Raw genomic sequence first — 21,074 nt, forward strand, 5'->3', positions numbered from 1 at the left:
CACAGCAAAGCACAAAGTCGAGGCAACAGGCAGGCTTGGTCAGGAAAAGATAACTTTATTTAGTCTGGGATACATACTCTTGTTATATTCGATTACTTGTCAAATAGAAAACACAGTAGCTTTTCAAAATAAAAGCAAGGTCCATTTAGTTAATTATATTTATTTAGAGTTTTTTAAGTAAAACACACTTCAATAAATATTTTTCTTCCTTTTTTTCGGTTTTACAAAAACATACAGTCGACGTTTTGGGGGAACAACGCTGGATTAAAGGTCAGCGGTGGAGACACGGCAACACACAACCTAAAATAACAAGTGATTTACACAAGTTTGTCCACATCACTATGGCAGGTACAAACAACTCTCCGATTACTCAAACGAATGTTAAAGCGCTATTTGACCAGCGGCCTGCAAAGTTAGGTAGCATCACACACTGAAGAGCACACAGAGCAGCTCTGGGTTAAGACATGTGGGTAACAGATTCACTGCAGCACCTGATCTTCAGCATCTATCAGTCTGCTGCTGTCCGTCACTATCACAGCTTTAAGAAGAACCACAGCCTGATGTATTTAGCATTAATGTGTCTATTGTGGCTCCATGGGTCATGCTAACTTTGCACACTCCACTTATGTTGTGGAGATCCCTTCAGCTTTTCCAGAAACCTCATTTTTACATGAATCATTTCTTTTGTTAGCAGTCTGACTGAAGTTAAACAGAAATGAACAGCCCAAAACTGCCATTTTGCTAACTACTTTAAGGTTCTACATTAAGGATAGTTGTTGTCAAGCCAGATCCACAACATATTGATCTACTGGTTTGTTTCCGCAGGTAAATGTAATGGTGGAACATCATATGGATCATTACGAAGACGGCTGCAGGTCCACTAAAGAGGAAATGAATCAAAGGAAGACTCAAAGGATGGAGGCAGAAAGACAACCAGACTTCCTGAAAGACACCAAACCTCTGGAACCTGTTGGCTGATTAATTGCCTCATTCCCAAATATATGGTCCAGTCGAACATCCTCCACCTTCTAGTAGCTCAGTAGGAGGTTATCACCACATTCAATGGTGGTGGAGCTACAGCTTTGCATTCACAAAAGATTCACATTTATAGGTTGGAGGAGTTGAATTTTACTCAGAAGACATGGATTAAAGTCCTGTTTTTAACCTTAATTTTTGACTTTTCTTCTCATTTTTTAACTCAAATCTTATTTTGACTTTTGTTTTTACTTGCTTTTCTTCATTCACTGCTTTTTTCTTGCTGTTTTGTTGTGTTTTAGGCAACAAAACTACAACTAAATACAAATGTGCAAACTACTTTGCTAAGTTTAGGTGCCAAAATTATTCGTTTAAGGTTAATAACCAAAACTGTTTGATCAAGTTTTAAAAAGGATCATAGTTGGGGTTTAAAAATACCCGTTTGTTGTGTTTACTACATGTTACAAAGCTCCATTTTGGATGTTACCATGGTGACGACTCCATCGGCTGTTTTACATGAACTTATTCACACAACTGCAAGAAGTTATCATGGTTAGTTTTCTGTTTCTGAATTATCAAAATAGAAGTTAATGCATCCGACTGAGCTACTAGAAGGTATGTAAGGTTCCTATTGAAATAATCTGCAACAACAATGTCCAAGTCATGTGCTGGGCAGGAAAACTGTTGCTGCAAAGAGTGGGACCTGTTGATGGAAGATTTGGGAAAAATCTCCATTTGTCTACGGATGAGAGGAATCCCAGCTGTAGAACTACAACTAGTCAATCTGCAGCTTTGACTAACATCCTGAAGATGACGTTTCACCTCCACAACATCAACTGGAAGAAAAGAATTAGAAGCTCAGCTCTCCATACTCTCAGTCATTGTTTAATCAGCTGGATATCTGGTTTGGTTTAACTTCTGCAGCACCAAAACACATGGAAACAAACTGGTGGATAAGCAGGCAGGCGATTCGCTCACCTAGATCCATACTGGAGTTAGCACACTGTCCATTTCCTATGCCTAATTTTTGTGTTTTCTTTCAGTCTGACTGAAAACAAAAAGTGACTCATGTAAAAATCTGTTTTGAAAATGACAGGGAACTTGCATTTTCTGCACTGATATAGGCTGCCTGTTGAGTTGGCGATTGCAGCCTTAGCATGACTCACAGACACAATACAGACAATAATTGATATAAACCAGATTCTCCTTTAAGATGAACGAGTTGTTTCACTTCTTGGTTATTAAAGGGAAGCAGGCCACACTGTCGGGGATCAGGGTGCAGCAGCGAGGAACAAATGAGATACTGAACGTCGTAGTAAAGCACTGTAGCGAGTGGCTGACCGCAGTGCCTTCTGCAGAGGTAAACACTCGTTTTTCAATACTGCAACATGAACATATCATCTGGTCGGGTGTGTTGAAGAAGTGAAAGCAGCAACACACGAAGGAGAGAGGCTGAGGGATCGTACCACTGTTTCTAAAAGTTTAATTTGTTTACTGCAAACCTTCACGAATGCGACTTGTCTCTTGAAGCTTTCATCATCATTGCGCACAATGAATCAGTTTCACAAAAATCTGCACTTTTTGGGGGAAATTGAAGCTCCAATATCCACTTTTAGAGAGCTGGTGATTGCAGAGTTTTGAATTTAAAACCCAGATGAGCACAAATGTACAGAAGTAAAACAGATGTCAGGAAAGAACCAAACCAGAACATAGCTGCAAATTCATCTGTGTTTTTGCACCTATGGAAAAAAATTACATAGCTGACAAAATTAAACCCAAGCAGGATGAATTGGTCTTTGCGAGCTGACTTTCACATCACACCGATGTGAAACTGAAAGCAGTAGCTGCCTGGAAGATATAAAAGCACAATCAACCCACTAACACTATGGTGTGATTCGCTGTTGCAGGTAAATAATTTGAAGCAAGTCAGTGAAAAACATAGATATGGTTGTTTTGGATCAGATGAGCAGCTCAGGTGTTGTATCTACTGTCAATACAGCATCTACCTGATGAATTATTCTGAGCTGTATGGACCTAATTACTGAAACCGGACTCGTTTCCAAGGTAAACCCATTGACCTCCATCTTCGTAGGTAAAATAAATCCCATCAGGTATTTGCTCTCTGACCCAGTTGTATGTCTTCTGTGAACAGGCACCGGAACACAGAAAACTAATACTGTGGTTTGTTTTACTGCTGCATCATTAATGTAGAGTTCCTCCTTCCTGCAGTATGCAGAGCTCCTATGATGCTATGTTCAGATACCAGCCTCTCGGGGGCGGTGGAGATCCTCCGGAGCTGCGTGGTCGGGTCAGGAATCAGGGCACCGTGGTATCGTGACAGACATGAACACACATCCAAAGGCCTCCGGTGAGTCGGAGTTATTAATAGATCGAAACAGCAGGTGCTGCCAAAGTGTCGACTGCGTACAGCCAATTACGAAGCTCTGCAGGTGTTTCCTACCCAACCAACAACAAAAACCCACTCCGATACGAGCCCCTTCTCCTTCTCCCATCCTTCAACCTTTGCTCTCTCCCTCCATTATGTGTTTTCTACTTTTAGAAGCCCCCCCAGTCTCAGAATAAAAAACACTCGCATGGAAAATGTTATCAGGTCATCTTCCTCCTACGGCAGTGCATCAGCTCAGTCTCTCCTCACCTGGAGCCTCCGGCAGAGCAGCAGCAACAGGAGAGTGGAGGGAATTTATGAAAGAGGTTATTACAAAAGGATGGTTCAGAAAATACAGCAGCACTTCAGCAGAGCGACTGAATACATGAGGAAACACCGCTGAAGCCACCAGCTGGGTCGATCAGCTGGAGAGCTGTTACAACATTCAGCCTCATGTTTCACGTTTTCAGCCCATTAAATGGTCGATAACATCACAGACAGCTTTTATAGGAGCTTCCTTCACCTCCTGGTTGGACCTCCATCACCACATTTAATGGTGAAGAAGCAGCAACTTTACACTACTAAAGAGGAACAAAAGTCTTCATTTAGATGTCGATTGGGTTTGTGAAGTCAGTTTCCCCAAGAGATGTGAGTTTAAATCCCATCTTGGTGCATTTTATAGTTTATTTTTCACTCAAGTCTCATTCTGACTTTCATTTTCATGAATGGTTTTTCACTCAGTGTTTACTTTCGATTAAGTTTAGGCACCAAATCTATGGTACTTGATTGAGCATTGGTGCACATTTGGCACCAAAACTTTATGGTTAAGTTTCGGTACCAAAGCTAATTAATTAAGTTACACCACCAAAACTACTTGGTTTAAGCTCCATTTTGTATGTTTTTACATCTCGCATCATCTTAAATGCAGTTATTCACACCACCACAAGATGTTTCCAACATTATCATGATCAGTTTCTGTTTATCAAAGATCAAAATAGACGACAATGTCTCTACTAAGCTACTAGAAGGTGAAGGAAGTTCCTGTTGGCTCATATGAACATGAATAATCTGCGATGACAACGTCCACATCGGGTTCTTGTGCTGCTGTGGTTCCACCTATCTGCCTCCAAAAGGGCAGAATAAACATTCAAAATGTCTTTAATTCAAAAGCTTCCTCATGGTGCCTGTTAGCCTCACGCCTGCTTTGTTCAGTGGTCAGCTGAGATCAAATCAGCTGAACTAAATACAAACTTTTTTGGTCTTTTAAACAGCATCATTCCTATCCAGTGAAAACCATTGATCTCAAAAACCACCGGGGGGGGGGATTAAGGAGCATCGTTTCAAATATGTTACCATCACGGCTTGTTAGAAAAAGCTGTAGTTGTAGATTTTTTGTCCACCAGAAGAACAGTGAGGAGGTATTTTCTAATCCAGTTAGTTTGGTCCTGTGCTGAGCTTCATTTCTGTCGAGTTTTGTCAAAAGACAGCATTTCAAGAATACAAAAAGCAGAGTTTAAAGAGCAGATGTTTCCCTGCGTTAAGAAGAAGAAGCACGTGTATACACTCAAATGCCGAGAAGAACACTGTCACTGGCAGGTGAACACAACCCATGCTGCCTTCAAATGGAACTTGTGGAAAGTCGTGAACAACATGGACGCAACCATTGATGTCTAGAAGCCACCAAGGCTAACCATTTGTATGAAATGTAAAGGCATGAAGGAAAGACCACAACCCCATGTGAAGGCAGCATATGAGCCGTGATCAGTAATACCCACCAGACGCCATTTTTGTAGTTTCACACATGAGTTCTGGAGTTAATTCAATGGTTGAGTCATGCAGCCTCAGTATTATTGCTACATCATCAATGGTGCAGGAATCTGCTCTTCCTGCAAACATGTACAGACTCATCAGACTACACAGAGCAGACATGTAGTACTACAGTATCAACATCCACAACCTCTTCGATTACTGCGCCTCGCTTCTCGTGTTTCAGTCCCCTCCTTTTGCTGGACAAAGGTTCAAACATCATCGGCCAGATGTGAGCAGAACCTGTGTGAGCGTACAAATGCTGCTTGATTGAAAATGTGCTCAGAGCTGCAATGGAGGGTCTAGATTTGAGATGTCATCCCTCTAAATCTCCCATACTCCATTAATAAATTCTCATATTTCAGATAAAGTTGATTTTTTTTCCATCTGAAACCCCTTTTGTTCAATAACTTTGGAGGAATTCGATGTCTGCTGCCATGTTTTTCAAGTTGGCAGACCAAAAATAGGACAGTGAGGGGTGACTGCAGCTATTTAGGTGTGAAGAAGGTTAATGGTGATGCAACTAGCCTTATTTCCATGTTGTGTTTTAAAGCATTGTGTTATAAAAGTAAATGGAACTGGCAAAATTTGGAAAAAAAAAATGTTCTAAATGTTACATAAATAGCTGACTGACATGGTTTTTGACTTTTCCTAAGAAGTGTTAATGAGCTTCATGTGAGGTAGAAACACCATTTCTGAATACATTCTGATGTAGCGAACATTTAAGCCACAGGACTGATCAGCTGTTTCTTTCTCTGGACAGCATCAAACATGGCAGCTATGGAATCTATGAAAGAATAATTCTAATTTTTCTGATAAAAAGTTATTCCTGAAGACTTCTCTAAATTTTCCCCGGTGGATGGACAAGTTTTTCGTGTTCTCTTCTTCTTCTTCTGTGCTTTTTGGTGCTACTTTCTGACAACACTACTGAGTTTATTCACTCCAAAGCAGTTAATGGAAACATGCATAATTCAGTTTTTGTTTTGTCAATTTTCCTGCAACATTTCAAACAATCATGACTATTAACTGTCAGTAAATTTAGGGTTAAGGCCCAACTTTATCTGTGGATCTCCTCAGTATCTTAGCCCTCTAAATTCTTAACAGTTTCTGGGTGTTTCTTTGCTCCTGTCACAATTTTACTCACTGGGGGCTCATATTTTACTGTAATATTAAGTCCTACACCTCTATGGAAACAGCTCAACCATGACTAGAAGGAGGGAGAACACAGAAATGTCTTCTGTGCAACATGACACAGATATATCATAAATCGCAAAAAAGGAAAGTTATATTTCTTTGACTATTTCTTTTACAAACACTGAAAAAAACCTGCAATCAGCATGTACAACATATTTTTAAGTGGCCACGGGTGTTACTAATGCAAAAATAATGGTAATCCTACATACTATAGATATTTTAGATATTCTTATCTTAATTATTTTAGATATTCTATTCTGTTTTAAAATTATTTCAGTACTTGTCTCCTCTATGTAAACACAGCCTGCAGTTCAACTGAGAAGTTTCAACCTTTTTGTAACATGACTGTTGGTCAAAGCTGAGTCACTAATGGCTTCTTGGTTGTGACAGGAGGTGCAGAATTTTTTAAAATTTTTTTACAGAATCTAGTTATAAACTTTTATGTTATGTGAATTTTTAAATGTGAAATAAAATGAATTGATGAAATATCACGATTTTAGGCTTTGATTTGATTAGTCTTCTTCACAGAACAGCACATCAAATTCCAACACAGTTAAAGGAAAGTCGAAAATCCACAGATTGCTTTTTTTTTTTTTTTTTTTTTTTTTACAGTTTCTGGCTGAGAAATAGTTATTTTTCAATCATGGCTTTTCAACTGCAAATGTAGAATTTTTTGTTTGTGGTGTCTGGTGCAAACTATTTATTTTTTGTGAATTTTGAAAAGTGCTTTAGATGAATATTCACAGTTTTAGACCCACCCTAGATTTAATTAGTTTTCCAAACTAAAGCCCATATCACAGATAAATAGTTTAAAGATCATCTGAAAGCTGAAAATCCAACAATTCTGTCTGTTTTTTTATGGTTTTTGACAGATAAATTTTGGTGATTTATTTAAAGATAAGATGGCTTCCAAGCGTGCCGATCGGTTTTGGGGTTCAGAGGCTCAATCTGCTGTGAAACACTAAAAAATAAAAGCAGGATAAAACTTTTGTGAGTTTTAAAAAGGCTACTTGCAGCTTTATAAGCACACACAGGTGTCGCCATCCCAGGAGACAAACTGAAACACTGAGGCGGCTCTACATTCACCTCGACTTTCCTCTGAAACCAAACCCCAGCAGGGCCGTAAACATCATTACGGCCGCGTTGTCACAAAGGTGTCTTCGGTTTCCTCGCTAATGAGGGGGAAAAAACAGCTGAGTTACAGTGTCAAACCTCAGGAAAAAAAAGCAGGAGCCGTCAAAATTTCCCATGTGAAGCGTCTCTCTCTGTCTCTCTCTCTCTTCGCATCCCCACCACAGACATTCATGAAGAGACTCTGCAAGCCGGACCTTCAGCGATAATGGATGAACTCACCGTAAGGCTTGAGCAGTTAGAGTGCTGTGGTGTTGGATAGTCTAGACACCCACTGCTCTGATAAAGGGACAAACTCTGCCTCCTCCTCATCTCCGCCATCCTCTCTAATTACTCCCTCCTCATCTCCGGCAGGCGTCTGGACCCGGCGGCGGCTGTCAGATGCGTCCGTTGCCGTGAGTGCTGCTTCGGCGGCCGGACAGAGGGTGGGAGGAGTAGTGCAGCTCGGCAGTGGAGAAGGAGGAGGATGAGGAGTTGGAGGAAGAGGAGGAGGTGAGTCCGCAGGCTTCACAGGCCAGAGCCAGCTGCCTCAGAGCATCCAGGGAATCCAGCTTAGCTCCTCGCAACAGATCGCTCTGCCCCTGCAGCACAAACACAGATACATGGGCTGGATTTGCATCGAAATGAACTTCAAGTGAAGCAAAAAGGTGGAAGTTTAGCATTTAAACTCCAGTATTTGATTCAGTTTAGTTTAGTTATTCCACTAGTCAGAAGCTGTACGACCACTTTTTAAAGACCCCTGTGTTTGTGACATCTACTACATTAAGAGGAACAGGTCACCTATTAAAGCAAGAACCACATTTCTGGCCAAAGATAAACAACCATTACTGTGTGAATGCCAAATGTGAAGAAAGTATTTCACATTAAACACAATTAAGTTGGACAGCAAAGTTAGCTTGGCAAAGAGAGTCCATGTCTTTCCAACCTCTCAAGTATCTGTAAAGGCAAGAATTCTTATTTTATCATATTAGGTTCATTAATTGATTTTTTTCAATAAAAAAGTAGCATTTTGTTGTAATAAAGTAGCAGTTTTGGTGAAATAAATCTTTAAAACCATAACTTGTAAGTTTGAAAATGGTAATTTTGATGAGATAAACCACCAAAATCACAAGTTATTAATTAGGAAGTTGTATTTTGGGCAAAATAGACCTTTAAAACCATAACTTGTTAATTACAGAGTAGTATTTTGGTGTAATAAACCTTCAAAACTATGACTTGTTAGTTAGAAAATAGTTTTTTGGGTGACATAAACCTTTAAGACAATCATTTGCTAGTTAGAAAGTAGTATTTGGGTTGGAATAATGCTTTAAAACCATAATTTGTTAGGTCGAAGGTGTTTTTTGTTGGAATAAACCTTCAAAAATATTTTTTTGTTGTTTGAACAATTTTGTGCATTTAAAATGCTAACTGGGAGTAGGGTAGGGGGAAGGGAGTTAATGGGGTGAAAACTAAGACAACAAAGGCAGTAATCTATTATGCTAACCCTATCGACAGGTTTATTTTTTTCCTTTTCCTTTTTCATCTGTCTTAACTGCTGTCTGTTAAAAATCAATAAACATTTGATCACAAAAAAATAAAATATAAACATGAATGATTCAAATTCAATTTCCCGTGGCACAAATTTCTTCCCACATGGTTTAAACACCTGAGAAATGATCACTGACTTGCTACAGTCAAATCTGTAAGCAGCTGCTATAAATACTGCAGTATGAATAGAACTACATGCACTTTTAAAACATTTTAAAATACTTGGTTTATTAATGAAAATTAACCAATTAACCAACAGTAATGTTATTCATGTTACCAATGGGAGATGTCTGTAGTTTCTCATTCATCCAGGTCATGGTTATCCAAAGTTGTTTAAATTTAGATTGATTTAAACAACTTTGGGTTACCAACGGGAGGTACTGCATTCACCTTGTGTCCATTTACTGCAAATTTATAGCCTGATTTATCAATTTTCTGTGTTCATATCTTTATGCTCTGCTCTTCCTTTCATACCTTGAGTACTGTGATGTTCCAGGTGAAACTTTCCACAGCTTTGTTCAGTTTGCGTCCCTTCAGTCCTTCCTTCTCCCCGAGCCGAGACAGTTCCTCATGGAAGTCCATTCCTGCAAAACCATCAGTTTTCATTCAACCTCGGAGCTGCATATGCATTTACAATAATAACAGAAGACGTAGGCAGACAAATACAGATGAAACCAATGATAAAAATGTCAAAAAAGCAAAATGAACAAGAAATAGAGAAACTGAAATCGAACACAAGGACATCTGGAGGTGTTTTAAGATGGATTTGTTAGCCTGAATTGCCACGAGGATTAAAATAAAAAGGTTTTGATTGTTTGGTTGTTTTTACATTCAGGTGAAAAATAACCATCATGATGTTCCCGAACTATTTCTGTTGACTGACAGGAAATGTCTGCAGGCGAGTGTCAACAGCATGTCTTGATGGGAGAGCTGTCACTTCCTGGATTGACATATTCACGGAGAAGCAAAGTGCCTCCTGACATTTACGTTGGCAGCTAAAGGTCAGCAGTTATCTAAGGTGGCTGGAGGAGCTAAAAATACACCGTTCGGCTGCACAGCTGTCACACTGTTCGGGAAATCCAACATTAATGATAAGATAAATACCTTTATCGATCCCTCAGCGAGGAAAATGTAAGACAGAAGCTAGGATTTACTGCAAACAGCGTCTCAAGCAGAGATACTTTGATGAATATGTGAGATTGTGAGATTGTGTGAAAATCAGAGCATCTTTTGACTTTTTTTCTAATTAGAACGAGGACTTGTGAAGCTGTATACTGACGAAGTCGCTCTCCGAGGAGATGCCCTCATTGAGGATCACCTGTTAGATGTTCAGACGCTCGTGTTTTTAGGAATATCTGGCGTTTTGCTCACGATCCAAACAGCCTGAGTTCACCTCGTGTCACCCATCTTTACCTTCTCTCTGCACCTGAGCGATCCTCTCCTGGACGCCATCTGCGTTCTCAATCAGCTGCTTCTGGGCGCCGATCATCTGGAAAACCAGGGGACAGTTTGTGTTCAAAGTCTGCACAAAAAACATCCAAAAAATAACCAGAGATGTCAAATGTGTGGAAGGATTCATTTCAGTGCAACTGGATAATACTGAGCTGGAAGGTTTAGTTGAATAAAGGGACAAACTGGTGACATAATTTATCATTTCAATACATTCTCAAGGACATTTTAGCTTTTGTGATGTACACGTGCCGCTTTTTGTTGTTTTAGCTTTGAAGATCATGTTATCTTAAAAAAAAAAAAAGCCCAAATGTCATAATTTATCAGATCAAGAAATTTTAAAAGATTAAATAAGTTAAGATAATTTTAAGATTTTTTTTTACAGTCAACAGGTAAATCAATTCTATTTTTCTGTGATTTTACTAGATATTATCTGCTATTTAACAAAATAGGGAAAATTTGGAAAATCACATTTTATTTAAAAAATATTCACCATTTAATCTTTAAAAGCAAATGTGGGTAAAACTAAGATAAACTAAGATACTTTGGCTGATTTAAATACAGCTTTTTAAAAAATGGTGTAATTTTGTGGTCAAACATTGTAAATTTATGAGTATATATATATTTATTGTTGTTTTTCTTTACAGTCAACATATAAATGAATATCTTTTCTCAGTTATTTTACTAGATATTATCTGTAATTTAACAAAACAGGGACAAGCTGTAAAATATCAGTAAACTGTAAATAAATAAACTGTTGATTTTCCTACAGTGTGTCTTCCTGACATGGACCTGCTGGGTTCAACTACACTGATATGTCAACACGCTGTTAGAAAGACAATCACTGTGAGGTTTGTAGGTGTAAATAAGTGAAACAGGTTTGGTCCTGTACTGATGTTAGAGGAGAAGCAGCCATAAAGTGTGTCTGAGGAGGTGTTTGGTCGACTGTTTCATGGACGTCACCTCCGAGAGTCTCCCTGCATATTTAATACCTGAGGACTGTGTAATTGTATGTGGGCAGGTGTGTACACAGTGTTCAGTCTCAGAGGACAGAATTAAAATCCTCCTGTTCAAATGAAGGAAATAAATAAAAAGAGATAATGAATATGAACATTATGTGCATCACAAATGCACTGGAAAAAAGTTATTGGAACAAGTAAATGGAGAAAATAAGAGCAAATATCTGCAAAATAATGATATTTTAACTGACTTCAATATAGTAAAACAGTTTACATTTATAGTGGAACATAAAAGAATTAACTTCATATTTACATTTTTGTTTTTGTTTTGTTTAGTTTTTTTTATAGTCCACTTATAAACTAACACTTTTTTTCTGTAATTTTAGTAGACACTTTCTGTTTTGTGTTTTTTTTTGCATTTTTCAAACCTTTATCTCAATTTTTTTTCCTTTCAAACAATGGCAAATATTGGTCAAAAATATTTTTAAAAAATTAAATACAGTAAAATTGCATCATTTTACCGTCAAGCATAACAAAACAAATGACTGTTTGAGAAAACAGATATTTGATGTGGACAATATTTACAAAAGTATTAAAAAGTATTAAGTAAAAAGTATTAATTTGCATGTTCACTGGAAGAACCATATTAAAATAGGAGGATTTTTTATAGAGTAGGACACTTTACATCTGGATTTACATGTAGTTCTATTTATTTTATCTTTATAACTTAGTTTTGTTGGAATTACGTACGTTCTGATATTTTCACTGTAATGTATTGGTTCATTTTATGATAAAGGAAAAACATGGCAAGTATCACAGTTATTTTTTAGTGTACTCTTAAATAAAAAAATACTGTCACTCTTGTAAATTCTGTAGATTTTTTTCTATATTATATTTTCTTTAATTTTTTTTATTGTATTTTATTTTACCTTCACTTTTTACCATGATATTCTGTGTTGTCTTATTGTTTACCCCTTTATTGAGCATCCATGCTGCAACATGTAAACTAAATTACTTAAATTACTACTTAATACATTATTTTGACTAGATATTATTTGTAATTTAACAAAAAAGAGAAAATCTGTATTTTTTTTTACTTGAGTATTTTTCTAATCCTAATCTACAAAATAGTTCTTTTTTCAGGATCTTTAGTAGACATTAACAGTAATTTATGATTATGATTTAATGATTTGCCACTTTTAAGTTCCGAACGTAGATTTCTTGGGGTGATTTGTGATCTTGAAGGAAATTAAAGGAGATTAAAGGAGAAGGGATGTTCTAGCTGTGAGACAACAGTGCTAGCCACCAAGCCACTGTGCAGCCCCATGCAAACACTCTTTTTTTGGTTTCTTTTTGATTGAATACTGGAGGGAGGTCGGGCTGCATTCCCCATCTCAGTACTTATGTGTGTTTTTAGTTTATTTTTATGTTCTCTACATGTTTGCACCGTCCTGCTGTGGGATTAATGAAGGCTTATCTTATCTCCCAGCATGTTTTTGTGTCTCTCACCGTGTCGTATGCGGCCAGCAGCTTCCTGGTTGGCTCCGACAGGCTGACCAGCGGCTCTAAACTCGGGTAGCCCTCCTTCAGCACCATGGAGGCCCCCATGGAGCCCTCAGGGCTCTGCAGCCTGGTGGCCAGGCTCTGGATGCACTGCTTCAGCTTGGCCACAGTGGGGAGCCCACACTGCTCTTTGAAACTGGCCGTGGTGCTCTGAGAGGAGGAAGAAGAGGAGAAGAGGGGGGACGGTATTAGATCAGATGTACAGTTCCGGCTGTAATACTAAGCTGGGAAAGGTCAAAAAAGGCTGCGTTCACAGTCACTTCCCCTCCGTCGACTGCTGTCTCTCCTGTGAATTAAATCAATATGGCAGTCATTGCAGCGTTTAATCCGGTGAAATCAGCCTTAGCTTAAGCGCATTTGGCAACAGAGGAGACAATATGGCATGAATGTGGAAAAATCACAGAATTTAGGGTGTTTTTTTAAAGCCGCTGCAGGTGCATACGTCTGACAAAAAATAGCTGCCGTTCTGGGTCACCTCATAATAAAAGGTTTGGGTTTTTTTTTGCACATGAGAGTACAAAAACACTATTTTCCAGCTGGCAGAGCCTGGAGTGTCTGATTATCACAGCCCACCTGTATGGAGGCGACGTGATGGACGATGAGCGACTGTGGCAGATGAGGCCACAGCTGGACTCGAGGCAGATGACGGGACAATGAGACCGAAGCTCCGGATTAGAGGCCGTTTGTGAATGAGTAGTGTGATTGAGTGGGAATTAGTGTGAGAGTGGGTGTGGGGGGGAGTGACAGACCGATCGGTGGGATTCGCTGATACACGAGACGATGGGGATTTACAGGATTGCCGCATCAGTGTCATGTAATGCGTTGATTTTTCAGGTGATTTCACCAAAACCAGAGACTCAATGTCAGTTATTTGATCCATCAAATGTGCACAATAAAAAAAAAAATCAACAGTTTTTTACGTTTAAATGTTTCTTACTGTCATTGTACAGATTCCTCCCTTTTGTTAATCAGAACAAAAATTATTAAATTACACGATAAAAAAAATCTGTATTTTCATAAATGATCATTTGTTCGTTTACAACTGTTGACTGCAAAATTACATTTTCTTTTTCTAAATCAGCAAAATAATCACAATTTCTTAAGATTGTTGTTATTTGATTTGTAGTGTCAAAAATCAGTATTTTTTTTACAAACAGAAATTATTTTAAACATTACAATGTTTGACCATAAAATCCACCAATTTATACTTTAATAAAATTTTAAAAATATCTTGCTATTATGTGCTTTTTTTTGAAAGAAAATAATGTATTTTAAAAATTAAATAATAAATATTTTTAATGGTTATCTTACAGATTTCCTTATTTTGTTAAATTATAAATAATAATGAAAGAAAATGGTATTAATTTAGATGTTGACTGTAAACAAACAAACAAACAAAAACAGGCTAAAGCTAAATAATGTCCACATCAAAAATCTGCATTTTTACAAATAGTAATATGTTCTGTTACAACATTTGACCTTAATACGCTATTTTCTACATCCATCCATCCATCCATCCATTATCTATACACCGCTTAATCCTCACTAGGGTCATGGGGGGGGCTGGAGTCTATCCCAGCTGACTTGGGCGAAGGCAGGGGACACCCTAGACAGGTCACCAGTCTGTCGCAGGGCTACACATATAGACAAACAAGCACTCTCACATTCACACCTACGGGCAATTTAGAATAATCAATTAACCTCAGCATATTTTTGGACTGTGGGAGGAAGCCGGAGTACCCGGAGAAAACCCACGCATGCACAGGGAGAACATGCAAACTCCATGCAGAAAGATCCCGGGAAAGCCGGGACGCGAACCAGGGACCTTCTTGCTGCAGGGCGAAAGTGCTAACCACTACACCACTGTGCAGCCCCGTCTATTTTCTACAGTATTTAAATATTTGCCATTATTTGAAAGAATAGTTCTATATGAAAAAGACTGAAATGTGGTAAATCATTTTTTTTTAACTGCAATTTTACAGATTTCCCTTGTTTTTTTTGTCTTTCACTTGGGGACAATATCTAGTAAAGTAAAAAAAAGTTTTTTTTTTAATGTATTTATATGTTAAAACAGGTAACAATTTGATTTATAAATACACATTTTTAATATGGATATTATTTACAGTTTGGGATTTTTTAAATGGTTGACATGCAAATAAATACTTTTTGCTATGATTTTACTAGTTACCATCTGCAGTAAAACAAAATAGGAAAATTCTGTAAAATAAAAAAGGGGGGGTATTTTTAGAAAAAAGGTCTTTAGTTTTATGGTCAAACACTGTAAAACAGACACACATATATATATATATATATATGTATATGTATATATATACATATACATATATACATATATATGCACATACATATATATATATATATATATATATATATATATATATATATATATATATATATATATATATATATATATATATATATATATATATATATAGACACACACACACACATACACATATCTAATAACAATATAACATCAGATCCACAGCAAAGAGCTTCTTTTCACCCTGCCCACCCGTACATGTTGGTATTCAATGATAAGCTGGAGGGTGCTGTGTGACCAGGTTCTATTTTCGCTGGTATTTATAGAAGCTGTATAATCCTCCTCCACTCTTCTCACTGACTCTTCTGTTGTCACTGCCTTCCTCCTCCTCCTCCTCCTCCTCCTATTCAGCCCACTGAGAGTCTCAGGTAGAGTCTAATTTCAGCACCATCATGTAAGAAACTCCTACTGAAAACCAGACATTGTATCGACACTGGGTCAAACCAACTCCCGTCTCTGGGTGTCCAGTGGAAATAGTTTTTCTGTGTTTGTCCAGGTTTTGTTCCCAAACACAATGAATATGAATGGAACTGTGCTCGTGCTCTCTTTCCAAAAGCAAATTTAGATTTTGCACTTGTGGAACATGTCTGCAGAGATGTTATCTGCAGGTTAGCTAACAATGAAGTGCTCTGCTGCCTTTTATGGGTCAATCTGAGTCTTGCTATTACAACATTTCTATCTTAAAACCAGCGACTTTAACTTTTTTTTTTTTTTTTTTACCAAAACAATTACAATACACATCAGGAGTGAGTACATTGCAGAGCAGTATCTGCTAAATGTGACGTAAATCCAAATTGCATTCTTCTAATTAACAGTACTGACAAGAAAATTACGCCCTGGACAAGTATGTAGCCAGACTTTTACCTAATATAACAGCTAAAGAGCTAAATAGATAAAATAAATATAATTGAACCTCATGTCCTCCTGTGTATCTTTAATGAAGTGAATCTAAACTGTTCTAGAGGTAATGCAATTACTGTAACATGACACAGATTTGAATCAGCTGACATTTATGTGATATTACACAGGAGGGTACACACTTTTCTTGTGTACCGGGACTCTCATAGCCACAGAAAACCATAGATAAATAAATCTACAACAACCCAAACATATTGTTTGACTTAAAAAAAAAAACAAAACAAAACAACTTCTGCACATGAAACCATCAACAGTAGCACTGTGTATACTGGGTCAATCCACCTAAATTCTCCAAATTTTAAATGACAGTTAATGCCTGATCATCTCATATGTGTCTGATTTCTCCCTGTGTATGCTATTAAGTAGAACATATGTAGAATTTTTGGTTACATATGTTGCAATTTTTTAGTAAAAAATTCTTAAAGAAGGTAGGGTCGTGGTGCTTTTTGAATCTTTTCTTTGCACCAATCTGTGTATCAATGTTTAAAGTGCTATAACTTTAGAAATAATGTATATATAGTCCAGAAATTTGGCAGGTATATTGACATGTACATTTGGTCTTCAAGGTGCAACCCTGCTTTGATAGAATAATACAAATCAGTTCTACGATGGTGAAAATTTGGTCAAAGATGTTCACGTTTTTTTTCTACTCTGATATCCCACCAAGCATAAAACCTTTATTTTTCACCCTATAAGGCAGATTTTTTTTCCCCTGTCATTGGCACCATTAGGAGCTTTAAATATGCAGAGTATGTTGCCAGTTAGCAGCTTACTGTATGAGTTTTTTTGCATTCATAGCTAATATTTGAACATGCATCAAGTAGGTATGATGGTGAAACCACTCTATGAATGGAGTTATATAATATTGTTACTGGGCTAAAAGAAAAATCATGGATTTCGAACTCATAGTGCTTTTAAGAATTTTATGGAAAGTGGTACCTTAAGCAATTCCAGCCAGATATACAAATCAATGAGCCTGCAGATTTTCAGGACCGCAGGTACTACATTTCCCAAGTTATGGCACTTCAAACGCTGACCCATATTATTGGGCAATATTGGCCATAATTGCAAGAAATGTAATTTCAATAATTTTTTTCCTCATAAATTTTGACTGGCACCATACTACACCTTCTTAAAGCTCATATTGGTGCCAATCACAGGGAGAAAAATCATTTTCTTAGGGTGAAAATAAAGGTTTAATGGTCAGTGGAATATTGGAGTAGACAGAAATATTGAAATTTTCACCACATTTGCACCATCATTTAACTAGTTTGCCTTATTCTATTAAAGCAGGGTTGAACCATTGAAGATCCTCAGTACATATCAATGGACCTGCTAAATTTCAGGACTCCAGGTACATCATTTCTCAAGTTACTGCTCTTCAAACATTGATCCACAGATTGGCACGAAGAAAATGATGCAAAAACCTACATGACTCCACCTTCTTTACGAATTTTGAACTCAAAAACTATTGCTACCTATGGATCCAGATTGTACACATGGTCAACAATCTTACATAACTCTTCCACTTGTGACACTATCAAAGTGGTTTTACCATCATCCCTGCTGAATTATACATATTTAAATATTGGCCAAAAAACGTAATGTTAATATTTTTTTCTCATGAAGTGTGTCTCTGACTGGCAGCAGATTCTACATTACTGAAGCTCCAAATGGTGCCAATCACAGGGAAAAAAAAATCTGCCTCTTTGGTTTAAAAATAAAGGTTTCATGGTTGGTAGAATATCAGAGCAGACTGAAATATTGACATTTTTACCAAATTTGCACCATCATATAACTGGTTTGTATTATTCTACCAAAGCAGGGTTGCACCATTGAAGACCATCTGAACATATCAGTAAACCTGCAGTATTTCAGGATTCCAGCTACATAACTTCTCAAGTTGTGGCTCTTCAAACATTCATCCACAGATTGGCATGAAGAAAACAATGCAAAAATCCACTTTTTAAGAATTCCTAACTCAGGAACTAATGATACGTATGGATCCGGATTTTACACATAATCAACTCAATCATTATTCACCTGGGCATCCTCCCGCAGGTCCGTGGCCTCCTTCAGGGGTCCGCTGGCTGGTTTGAAGGTCTCGTCCACCACCTTGATGCCAGTGTGCCTCAGCGTCACGTACTCCCTCCCTCGCCTGCCCACCCTCCTCACTGACAGGCCTCTCCGGTGGGCCTTCCCGCCTCCCCGTCGGTTGGTGACGGCCACGTGGACGAACAGGCTGGTGTGAGGTAAGGGGTCTCCTGCCAGACCCAGCAGGGGCACGTTGCGGTAGCCGGGCTGAAGGCACTCGAAGGCCACGCTGTACTGGCCGATGAAGTCGTCTCCAATGTAGTCGTCATCCAGAACGACGAAGCGCAGCAAGGCCAGCTCCGGCATGTTGACCTGCAAACAGAAAACAAACACAAGAGATGAAATAAAGGCTTTTAAAAAAAACTTTATCTATGGCCTGACTCAATGAAATAAAAGTACTTAATTGGTTAGTGTTTTTAAACTGATAACAACTAATTACTACTCTAAATTCTATAATATGTAGATATAACTGTGTCATACGGCACAGTATGGCTCAGAAAAGGTATACAGAGGTTGCTGGAAGATACAGTCAACACGGTGACACATCTTTGTAGAACATGTAATGTACAGAATAATATTACAAACAGAGGCTGTAAAACTGTCAGTAGTTAAATACTTACAGTATGTAGAGTTACCACGTTTTATACGTGATTGATTTCTTTATTTTTGTGTCATGCACACAAACGAGCCCAACCCTCATGGGTTTACAAGACACCAGTATACCAGCATTGCAGCAATACATCTAAAACACACATTATTTTGCTGCTCAGTTCTCAAACAAAATATGTTGCCTTTTATCCCAGGTCTGGCAAAGAAACTCTGCCATAAAAACAGTTTCCCTTCACAAACATAACCCAAGTTTTTCCTGGTCATCCAACCAAAAGAAATCTAAACAAACAGAAGACATCTTTCTAAAAAGTACCTCCCTGATATCTTTGTATACAGGACAGTAAAACATAAAATGATCTTCATTCTCAACTTCACCTAAATTACACAGCAAACAAGTCTGTGCTTCTCTAGAGTAGCATTCAGCCTTCCATTCTCTAAAGCTAATGGTAATGTTCCTGAGCCTAACTGTGCACACAGGGATCTCTGCATTCTGATTAAAATTATACTTCACATAAGGTTCCACACTGTATCTATCCTTTATAAGACAATAGGGTGGTAATTTTGGTCTTTACCAAATAGACCATTTTCCTCTAAACCTAAGAAACATATTACTCTTCATCTCCTGAATATCACAGAATAACCTATTATGAAAAATAAATGATGAGTTGTTCAAATGAAACAAAGATTTTAGCTCATTTGCCCAAAGGTGATGATTGGATATGCCTCAATTAAATATCTTTTTTGTGATTCTCTGATTGGACATCTTCACCTGTCTATTCCAAAGGTGAAGCATTTGGCATTTATGTCTGATGTTTGGAGGTTCGCATCCCATATCTTTACATTATTGGTGCCTGTAGGGAAAAGGTTACACATGTTGATTTCAGGATTTTCCAATTTCTGTAAAGCAAAAAAAAAAAAATAAAATAAAAAAAAAAAAAAATATATATATATATATATATATATATATATATATATATATATATATATATATTTTTTTTTTTTTTTTTTTAAATTAAGAATTTCAACTGTAAACTGAACTGTAAAATCTATGGGTTCTTGGAAAAATGATGGGCATCACAGTTTTTTTTAAATTGTTTTAAACATAAATAATTAAAGAAATCCAACTTTTTAGCATTTATGATCTATGGCATTATAAATCAAACACACCAGATCAAAAAAGTAAATGCAGCATGGCTGAAAAATGGCAAACAGAGGAGCAAGTTGATGGAAGATACATTCAGGATGGTCAAAGATCTTTCTACGGCTGATGTGCAGAGTTATGTAAAAACACGGAGTTCAAGTGGCAATAATAATGTAATTATTAAACACAGGCTATTACTAAGTTCTCTCTATTTCTAATCATGGATGTACTGTTTCCATAGAGGTGCAGGACTTTATATTGCAGTAAAAAAAAAAATTAAATAGTGAGGAAAAATGTGCCAGTAGCAACTTCTTTCACCTCCAGGAATTCTTGTTTAATTTGATTTATTTGTTGTAAAATTTTAAATTCTCTAATTACCGTATTCTTAATTTTCTGTTTTAATATCTTTTTTCTTTAATTAACTGTATTGTAAATGAGGCTTATGTAATTCAGTGTATTGTGATTCTCATTCTGAAAGCGCATTCGAATGCATACACAACCCTTATTTTGAAAACACTGATGCTTTAATGACAAATGAGTGTAAAAATCAATGAGTGCAGCTTTAATTACCTGCTCAGAGACACACTCAGCTCATTTCTGTCCTCAAAACACTTGTCTCTCCTTCTGAGAGGGAATCAAACTCGTTGCTTACATTTCAGCCTGAACCAGCTCATCTAATTGATCATCTGATCTTTGAGAAGCTGAATGTTTTGTCAGACCACATTGAAATGCATCTGTACATTGTTTATCTGCTCCTGCGTTGAAAGTATGAAGCCGGCTCATATTAGCGGGAAAACATTCATTTCATTAGATGTTTACAACAGCGAAACACGATCACAGCACTCATCTGAAGACTGTTCTCTGTCGAGTGTCACTCACAGCAGCTTTGGGGTTAATTATCTGGCATAATGAAAGAGCATCAGCCGTGTGAAATATTACATTTCAGCTTCAGAGGACTTTACCTTCATCTCCTCTAATGAG

General features: G+C 37.5%; 1 protein-coding gene across 1 annotated transcript in view; it reads right to left on the reverse strand.

The window, feature by feature from the left end:
* Nucleotides 1-35: 35 nt before the first annotated feature.
* Nucleotides 36-21,074, reverse strand: part of plcl1 (phospholipase C like 1) — a 122,135-nt gene continuing 101,096 nt past the window's right edge. Inside the window, exons 8-12 of the mRNA XM_055015182.1 lie at nt 18,293-18,655; nt 12,937-13,140; nt 10,433-10,508; nt 9,494-9,603; nt 36-8,073 (exon numbers count right to left, since the gene is read on the reverse strand). Coding sequence (XP_054871157.1) covers nt 7,870-8,073; nt 9,494-9,603; nt 10,433-10,508; nt 12,937-13,140; nt 18,293-18,655 — 957 coding nt within the window. The 3' untranslated portion in view covers nt 36-7,869. The remainder of the gene's footprint in view (nt 8,074-9,493; nt 9,604-10,432; nt 10,509-12,936; nt 13,141-18,292; nt 18,656-21,074) is intronic.

This window comes from Amphiprion ocellaris, chromosome 11, assembly GCF_022539595.1.
Source record: "Amphiprion ocellaris isolate individual 3 ecotype Okinawa chromosome 11, ASM2253959v1, whole genome shotgun sequence".
Taxonomy (NCBI): domain Eukaryota; kingdom Metazoa; phylum Chordata; class Actinopteri; family Pomacentridae; genus Amphiprion; species Amphiprion ocellaris.